Source organism: Astatotilapia calliptera, chromosome 12 (genome assembly GCF_900246225.1).
Source record: "Astatotilapia calliptera chromosome 12, fAstCal1.2, whole genome shotgun sequence".
In the NCBI taxonomy this organism is placed as follows: Eukaryota; Metazoa; Chordata; class Actinopteri; order Cichliformes; family Cichlidae; genus Astatotilapia; species Astatotilapia calliptera.
Window position 1 is genome coordinate 1520998 of NC_039313.1, and position 9438 is coordinate 1530435.

Genomic DNA, 9438 nt, shown 5'->3' on the forward strand with positions numbered 1-9438 from the left:
ACTTAAACACATCACTGCGACGTTGGATCATATGACGTGCGACGCAGGCGTAGTCGGGAATTTAAAAACTAAAGGACTTTCTGGCCAGTTGTACTGTGACGTGATTTTGGTGACATCCGTGGACATGAGATTCATTTTGTCCTCCGTGGCGCTCGTCTTGTGTGTTGACGTGCTGCACAGTCTGCCGCACACGTATTTGCAGGTAACGTGACACAATGTTTTCATCATGCCTTACTTCCGGCCAGAGTCTCGTGATCCAGTTAGCCTAACTGGCTGCTCGGTCTGTGTTCATGTAAAGCGCGTTTTTAAACTACAGCCGGAAAATCAGGTGAACACCTGATGTTGTAAGTTTGCTCAGGCGCTGATTTTCATGGTTGGAGATGAATTGCTAAAGCTGTGCGGTCAAATATTAAAACGTCATTTCATGCTCCATCGTTTATTTCGTGCTGAGCGACCTGCACCGTTACAATAATTCATGGCAGTATTTTTGCTTTAGATTGACTCTGTGATTGACAACGTCATGTAAAAACTCGGGAAGACCAACACCCAAATTATGAATGATCATAAGCTGACCTCCCAGCCCAGTGTTCATTCACTGCTGCTCGTTTCAGTCACTGTGCAAACGTCCTGTTTATAAGGTTGGAAACCTGCAGTCAGCTGAGACTGAAGACGTCAGCTGATGATGACGAAACGTCCAGATGAACACAATCAGCTGGTGTTGCTTATGTGAAGTGTTTTTCTGTCTGTCTCTCTTATAATGAAACTACCATAAAAAATTAGAGACTTTATTTTTTGTAACTGAGCAATGTTGCAGAGTCAGCAATAATTACTTCCCCTGCTATGTTTTGGTTCTGCAGTTAAACATGAAATTCTCTGAGTGTTCACAGATTTGAAGAAGGGCGAAAGTCACACTACGATGGTTTTTAGCAGACCTGGTTTATTTTTCCACAGGAAATAGTGGGCAAACATGGATTTACTAATGCCAATAATTGGATTTGTGCCCACAGCAAATTTCCAAGGAAAGATATTCATGATTAAATAAAAACTCTTAATTTCTCAGTAGTTGGTTCTTAATTTTTGTTATTCTCACCAATGTAAGTGTCTGTTGTAGATATCTGTAATTCAATTACAACTACTGATATTTTATCATTAAATAGTTTAACTCCATTAAAACTAGGGATGGGAACCAAGAACCAGTTCCTTGGATTTCTTATTGATCCCACTTATTGGTTTTTGTGAAATCAGTTGATTTCCGTTTGTGTGTCAGAGGAGGAGAATAGCAGCGCAGTATACATTGTGCACATGCACATTACTTTTAAAGGATGAGGCGCAATGGTAAAGTGGAGGCTCCATCCCAGGACAGCTGGGTTATACTCTACAGACAACATGGGAACGTTGGGAACGCCAAGAGCCCAGAGTGATAAAGCTGAGTGTTTTGTTGACTTTGGCCCAGCAGAGCTTGAGCTTCAACAGGGATTTGTTTGTGGTGTGTGGACTGGAGCCTACAGGTTTATATGCTTCTCAGTTCCCAATTATAACTGTTGTAAGTTTTCATTTAATAATTCAAATATCTGAAAATTATTCAGATATTCGATCGTGGCTCAAGAGTTGGCAGTTCGTCTTGTGATTGGAAGGTTGCCGGTTCGAGCCCCGGCTCGGACAGTCTTGGTCGTTGTGTCCTTGGGCAAGACGCTTCACCTCCCGCCTGCTGGTGATGGCCAGAGGGGCCGATGGTGCGATATGGCAGCCTCACTTCTGTCAGTGCGCCAGGGCAGCTGTGGCTACAACTGTAGCTGCCTCCACCAGTGTGTGAATGTGAGAGTGACTGAATAGTGGTGTTGTAAAGCGCTCTGAGGGTCTCGAAAAGTGCTATATTAATGCAATCCATTATTATTAGTATTATTATTATTATTATTATAGTTGTCACTGGTGAGAATACCCATTTTCTATCTAGATGGTTTCCATACTACAGATATCAGACATGGATTTGAAATGACCATTAAATGCCTGATTGAGGAAAAAAGTTACCAGTTTGTGCACAAACCAGTAACAATAATTCACAATGTAAAATGACACTCCTGTTTAAAGTCTTGATCTTTATGCATTTCATTCCTTTTTCTAGTCACGACAGCATCATGACGCAGATCCACGGTTCACAGAGAAGTTTTTCACTCAGACTCTGGATCACTTCAACTTCAACAGTATGGGAAATGGGACATTTAATCAGCGCTACCTGATCACAGGTGAATGTAGTTCCCTGTTAATAATATAAGACATTCAGCAGCAAGTGATCCGTAATATCGGTCTCTCCTGTCCTCCTAGATCAGTACTGGGAAAAAGGCTTTGGACCCATCTTCTTCTACACTGGCAATGAAGGAGACATCTGGGAATTTGCCCTGAATTCTGGATTCATCACAGAGCTGGCTGCACAGCAGAGGGCGCTGGTCATATTTGCTGAGCATGTAAGAAGATTCTTTTACAACTCAGACAGTGTTTGTGACCAGTCTATTAGTGGCTCAAGACTATTTGCACCTCGTGTAACAAAAAGGCAAGTAGAGTAAAGCTGAAGCTAGAGTAAAGCATGAGGATGTAGGAGGACGTCCTCATGCTGGATCTGTGAGCTGCAGCAGCTGGACCGTGGCTGCCCATCTTCTGATTGTTGCTTAAAGCTTGAACTTCTTGTTTGCTTGTTTCTGTCTAACAGAGGTACTACGGCAAATCGCTACCATTTGAGAAAGACTCCTTCAACATACCTCAGATCAGCCTGCTGACGGTGGAGCAAGCCCTGGCTGACTACGCCATCATGATCACTGAGCTGAAACAGCAGCTGGGAGCCACAGACTGTCCAGCCATCGTGTTCGGTGGCAGGTACGATGCCCCTAACTCACACCGACATCATTGTTCTCTGCTTGTGTGACTTGCCTTTAGCTGTGCTTTACACTGTAGGTATTTATTTCTTTACTTTAATATAATATTTGGGCATATCAACAAAGCCTGTTAAAGCCGGTTTAAATGAATGTTTATGTCCTGCCCCTAGACATAACAACTTTTGATTCCAATTTCTAATAACTTGCTTTAATTAGATTTTTACTCATTCTTGAAATAATTTTTTAAATTGGATATTAAGTAGAGATGGACAGGAAATGTGGTTAAGACATGCAGCAAAGGTCAAGGGTCAGGCTTGAACCCAGCTGCTCACGCACTGAACTAAAGCAGCAGCCTGCAATGAAACAAGCTTCTCTGTTCTGACAGTGTAAGGTTACTAAAAGACATTTCCAGGATAAATAGTGTTTGGGAATCAGACACCAGATCTAACAGGAGCCGCAGAGTGCAAGTTTCAGTAACCTCTGTGTGTTCCTGAAGTGTAAAATGATAAACGAATAATAAGTTGACAAGTTTAAACACACAGGTATTTACAATTCTGGCATGTGTGAGTCTTCTTTATGATATATGCTGATCTGTTGTTTATTGTATCTGCTCCTGCAGTTATGGTGGGATGTTGTCAGTTTATATGAGACTCAAATATCCAAACATAGTGGCTGGAGCTCTGGCCGCCAGCGCCCCCATCCTGTCCACTGCTGGCCTGGGAGACTCCAGGCAGTTTTTCCGAGATGTTGCGAGTGTAAGTTGCTTCCTTTCCTTCTCTCCCAGCTCGTGACGCTGTATGATTGAGAGGCAAACATGGAAAGACTTTTCTGTATCCACCCACTTTAAAGTGATCTTTAACTAAGCTGCAAGTATGGACAAACCAACCAAACAGAGCTTTTAAACAGGCCCAGTGTTGTTGTTGAAAAAGGAAGTGAGCCCATGTATTTACTTCATGTATAAGCTTCACACGAGGATTATCCTGCCCACTGCACTTCCTCAGCTGAGGACGTTTGCTGACATGCAGTGTTTTCGTGTTGTTGTTGCTGTTTTAATGCGTTATGGTCTTACTGGGTTGGACAGAATGAGCCAGGATTAAAGAAGAAGAGATTGCAGAGTCAGAATCACTGCACTTCTGCTCTGATACTTGATTATTGGGTTTAATCAAAAGGAACCTGTGTTGCTTCCATTATTTACTTATATGAACAATGCACTGACTGAAACTCATCCCAGGCTCTATAGTAACCATTGCATTTTCCTCGGATGTTGGAGCTGGCATCGAGTTCATTGTGTTTCAGTAATAAAGCTGACAAAGAAAGGAGAAGCACAGTTTGTGTTGTATTGTGAAGACTGAGTAATATGCCACCTGGTGGTACTTGCTGAGTGACCTCGGGGCTAAAGAACCCCTGATTTACAGGCAAGCCTCCACGTACATTTGCAGATCACTGTGGATCTGTCATGTCTGAAGTGTGCAGACTGCAATACACACAGTAGTTCTGCTAAAACTCTTGGACCTCCTAACCTTCGGTAGTTATTCACAAGGAAACGTCTTGATTGTAGACTGACAAGAAAGTTTTAGTCTCTGAGGAGGACAAATGTAACCTTGATGGTTTCCAATGTTATCAGCATGACAAGCAGATCCCACCTGAGGTGTTTTCTATGCGCCACAGTGGAGGGGGCGCCATAATGGTCTGGGGTGCTTTTCCTTCAGTGGAACAAGGAGGTGCAGGGGCGTCAAACGCTGGCTGAGTCCAGATGTTGCAGAGAGCATCCCTCATGACCGAGGGCCCTCATCTGTGTGGTAACGACTTGGTTTTTCAACAGGATGATGCTACAGCACACAATGCCCGTAGGACAAAGGACTTCTCCCAGGAGGATAACATCCCTCTGTTGGACCATCCTGCGTGTTCCCCTGATCTAAATCCAACTGAGATCCTTTGTGGATGGATGGCAAAGTTTACAAAAACAGTTCCAGGCAGTAGATGCCCTTCATGCAACCGTCTTCACCACTTGGAGAAATTTTCCCACTCACCTCATGGAAACGCTCGCATCAAGCATTGAAGTGATCAATAATAACGGTGCACTCATTACTGGGTTCATGTTTGATTTCTGTGTTTGGGGTTTACGTGGTTTGTGGAGGTGCGGCCCTTTGATCAGGACTGTACATAATGATTATGTGCTCTCATGACCATCAGCTAGGGGATGTATGTTAATAATGGAAACCATGTCCTGCAGGAACTTTCAACCCTGTGTCAGTTTTCTTTGGCTCCTCAGCGTTGCCATGCTACTGAAATGAAAGTGTTTTCCTACCATAGCGTTGCAGTAACCGTCAAACTGATCTTTCTTTGGCTCCAGGACTTTGAGAGTGTTTCCTCTGACTGCACAGATGCTGTGAGAGGAGCTTTTCATCAGCTGAAAGAACTGGCTGAATCGCAGGGTAATGAAAAGATGGCTTTAATTTGAACTGCTATTTAAATATTCAGTGACGCAGTGTTGCTATAGCAGCACATCGCACAAAAGGTTTATTTTCTCTTTGTCGAGGACTTCTGATAAAGAATATGTGGTGCTACTTGTAGTTGGAAAGTCCTGTAATAAAAAGTAAAGTAACTGATAATGAAAAACTCTCTGTTGTTGTCGCCAGAGTATCGTCACATTCAATCAGCGTTTGCCCTGTGCAAGCCTCTATCATCTGCCCAGGACATCCACCAGCTGAATGGTTTTCTAAGGAATGCCTTCACCCTGATGGCCATGCTGGACTACCCTTACAGTACTCACTTCATGGGGAACATGCCTGCCAATCCTGTCAAGGTACACAGGCTGAAGAAGGACGTGTGGCGTCTTTTCCAGACTATAATTTGACAGAATGCTATAAATAACACTGTGTTACAGAGAAATCCGAGACCATAATAAGTCTTTCACTAGCAAGGATACGGTTACTGGTCAGGGCTACCGGTTGGAGAAGACCTCTCTGAGGGCCGATGACAGATTTCATTAAAGTATAAACACATTTACAAAGGATGCCACACCAACAGAAGCCATAGTGTTATAATAAGATGCAATGAGGCCGTCTGCTTCATGTCATTAGATTTTGTGTTATTTAAATGATAAGCCGTGCTTGAGGCTGGTCGAGCCTTGGATACCCTCCCCAACACGTTTCATTGATATCAGGGAGCATGATAATGGAAGAGCTCACTCCTAGAAATGTTTTATTATAGAGTAAAGGTGATCATTGTGAACAACTTAACACCAGCATGAAGCCCCCCAGACAAAGGTGACACAGCTTTGTCTTCCAGGTAGCCTGTGAAACCATGCTGGGAGGATCGGACCTGCTGGGTAACCTCAGAGACACTGCAGGTGAGACTTTCAGTGATGATCAAAACTTTGTTTAAACAGCGCAGCTAGGACAGAGCATAGGGACAACAAGGAAGTAGCACTTCTCACTCCCGACATTCATTTCCATGTGTCTCTATGGGATTCCCCTCCCTGCGTATTTCTGCCCATCCTGATTGGCTGGTGATTGTAATGACCGCGTCACGCACAACCAACCCTTAAATAACTTGCACTATTATGTAACCATTGTTCAAACACCTCTTCTCACTGCAGCCTGCTTTAGACTGGCTCGCTTAACTGTACCTAAGCTTCAGGTTTGCTGATGATGTGGTGGAGAGGCCTGAGTCTAGGGGGCAGGCTAGAAGCATCGTGGTCCAGGATCTGGAGGTGTCTGAGAAGTTCACGAGTGAACTGCTGTCCATCATGGACCACCCGTTACACCCACTCCATGTGACACTTTTTGTTTTCAGTAAATAATTCAGACCGTTCTCTATAAACTGTACCAAACCTTGCTGCTGGTTTTCACTAATGACGTTTGCACCACTGTATGATTAGTTCTTCAAATTCCTTGTGTTAATATTTTATTTGATCACTGTTGTATATAAACCTTTATGTCACTTAATGAGGCCTTCGGTGTGGACCTTTGGTACTTTTAACAATGTTGGGCTTTTGCGTTTTCTCTCTCTCGCTCCGAAGGTTAATAACACGTCTGTATGTCTCTTTCATCTTTCAGCGATCGTATACAACGCCACCGGGATTCTGCCCTGTTTTGACCTGTACAGCCTGTATTTGGAGTGTGCTGATCCCACTGGGTGTGGGCTGGGCTTCGACAGCCTGGCCTGGGACTACCAGGTACTCCAACACCCACTGGTGAATTAGTAATACCACATGTGTGACATTACTGATCCACTGTGGCAGAATGGGTATTTTCAGGGATGCCACAGTCGTAGTATGTTTCGCCGACCTCGTCTCCTCCTGTTGCTTCCAGAGCACTAAAGTGAAAGTTATCCCAGTCACCAGTCTCCTCTGATTAAACATGTGCATTTTTTGCCTTTCCCCATTCATAAAATGATTCAGATTTATCTTTGTGCTTTGGTGAGTCCAGTTTTAGTGACTCTGCACAGAGATGTTTGGATCTGGCTCCAGATGTGAATCCAGGGGTGGAACAGTAGATTAGTAGACATGGGTTTGAATCATGTAAACATGGATCTTAAAAGACACAATTTGTGGAATTGTTGATACCGATAACAGAGCAGAAGAAGCCCCGAGGCAGTACTACAGTGCTTTGGAAAGTTAGATTTAGATCATTTTAACTGTGAGTAACTGGATATTATCCTTTCTGATGTTGATGAACCTGCGTCTGTGTCGTTGCAGGCATGCACGGAGATCGAGCTATGTTACGAGAGCAACAATGTGACGGACATGTTTCCTCCGATGCCTTTCACTGAGGAAGACCGCAGGCTGTACTGCTCCAAACGCTGGGGTGTGGTTCCACGACCGGGTTGGCTCAATATCCAGTTTTGGGGTGACGGTGAGAGCTGAAGACCAACAGACTGATGAGACTGACATTTAGAAGTTATATTGCACGTGGCTCAATAAAGGAAATGGTTTGTTGATTAGAGCCACAAACTACATAGTAAATGGACTGTGTCTTATATCGCGCTTTTCTACATGCCTGCCTGCAGCACAGACATTTCACCAGTTCTGCTGGGCTGGCTTGTAGTTCAGGAGGTCAAGCAGGTCGTCCCCTAATTAGAGAACTGGTGGTTTGATCCCAGGCTGCATGCCAAAGTATGAATGTACGTTAACATTAGATAGAAGTGCTCGTGTGAATGAGCCATGTTGTATAAAGTGAAACAAGAAGTACGACGAAAAACTTTTTGTTGCCATAAAGTTTGAATACATTTGTCTCTCGGTTAGTGTTTCTAATGAAGTCTCGTGTGTGCAGCTCTCTCCACAGCCAGCAACATTATTTTCTCCAATGGAGACCTGGACCCATGGGCCAACGGAGGGGTAAGTGTGTCAACCAATTAGCTATAATTCAGTAAAGCTTCTGTTTCATGTGTGTTACTTAGCTCTTTGTGCTTTAGGTGCGCACATCCCTGAGTGACTCACTGATAGCACTCAACATATCTGGAGGAGCCCATCATCTGGACCTGAGGTACAGCAAGAGCATTTTTCACTTTTTATAGAAACTCCTGAAACCTCCCAAAAATGTGCAATTGCTTCATATGGTTTTCTGCAGGGGTTCTAATGAGGCTGATCCAGTGTCAGTGATTAGTGCCAGGAAGACAGAAGCAGACCTGATTGCACATTGGGTGAAGATGGAGAGGACCAGATTACAAAAGTTTGTTTGAGCACGTTCACACAAGAATATTCGAACTGCAGTTACAGAAGAATCAGACTGCAGCTTTTTGAGACTGTTCAATGTTAAATAAATTTATTTTTAAAAATATTGAAATAAATAAAGTGAAATGTAAAAATGAAACACCAGTTTGTAAATGTATTCATTGTAATTTCATTTTAAATTTGTACTTTTTTCAATGCATATGTTAGTAAATCAGGATCATTCCAAACCAGCAGTGTTTTGGAATCTGCACACATCTGCATACATCTGCATACATCTGCATACTGCCCCGCCCCCATTTCTCTGAACGGCGAACACATTTACCTCCAGGTGAAGAAGCAAAAGCAGTGAACTGGTGACGATACGGTAAGACAGAAGCTGCACCTCTAAGGCAAGAAACAAGAAGGCTGACTGTGAAAGTTAAAGATAATTTTGTCTGAGGTCCAAAGAGGAAGCTGGAAGACTTGAAGCTTTTCAAAGTGTTTACATGGGAGTAAAGTTCAGTTAAAAATAAATGTTTGAAAAACATTCAGGCTAAAATAACAAGAGTGCTGAGTTTGACTGTATCTGAGACACTCATTGAAATAAACAATTGATATGACAAAGACCAGCAGACTGCAAGAGAAATAGAAATTCATAAGAAATTCACTGAGTTTTCTAGTCTGAGCACTCATAGTTGAACTAAATAGAATAGAATAGATCCTTTATTGTCACTGTTACAAGAACAGTGAAACAGTTTGTCATCTCTCCGTTGGCAGCATGTAGATTTACATTCAGATTCATACATAGCAACATATCTACACAAAAAAGATTTGTTATAAGTTATATACACGTGCGTGTGTGTGTACACACACACACACACACACAAACAAACACTGGTTGCTACTGTACAGTCA

The 9438-nt window shown here is 43.0% G+C and overlaps 1 protein-coding gene across 1 annotated transcript; it reads left to right on the top strand.

Annotated features, from left to right (window-relative positions):
- The first annotated feature begins 14 nt into the window (after positions 1-14).
- Positions 15-8668, top strand: dpp7 (dipeptidyl-peptidase 7). Its single transcript, XM_026188199.1, has 13 exons — positions 15-202; positions 2123-2243; positions 2323-2462; positions 2705-2868; positions 3487-3622; positions 5221-5302; positions 5507-5673; positions 6159-6219; positions 6929-7047; positions 7570-7726; positions 8144-8208; positions 8286-8356; positions 8441-8668. The coding sequence occupies exons 1-13, from the start codon at positions 32-34 to the stop codon at positions 8550-8552; spliced, it is 1566 nt and encodes a 521-aa protein (XP_026043984.1). The 5' UTR covers positions 15-31; the 3' UTR covers positions 8553-8668.
- Positions 8669-9438: the final 770 nt, after the last annotated feature.

Bases quoted from the DNA above. Each gene is read 5' to 3' on its own strand.
- dpp7 (XM_026188199.1), top strand. From the start codon at position 32: ATGACGTGCGACGCAGGCGTAGTCGGGAATTTAAAAACTAAAGGACTT. The intron at 5,303-5,506 runs GTAATGAAAAGA...TGTTGTCGCCAG, and splicing joins AGAACTGGCTGAATCGCAGG to AGTATCGTCACATTCAATCA. The intron at 8,357-8,440 runs GTACAGCAAGAG...GGTTTTCTGCAG, and splicing joins GCCCATCATCTGGACCTGAG to GGGTTCTAATGAGGCTGATC.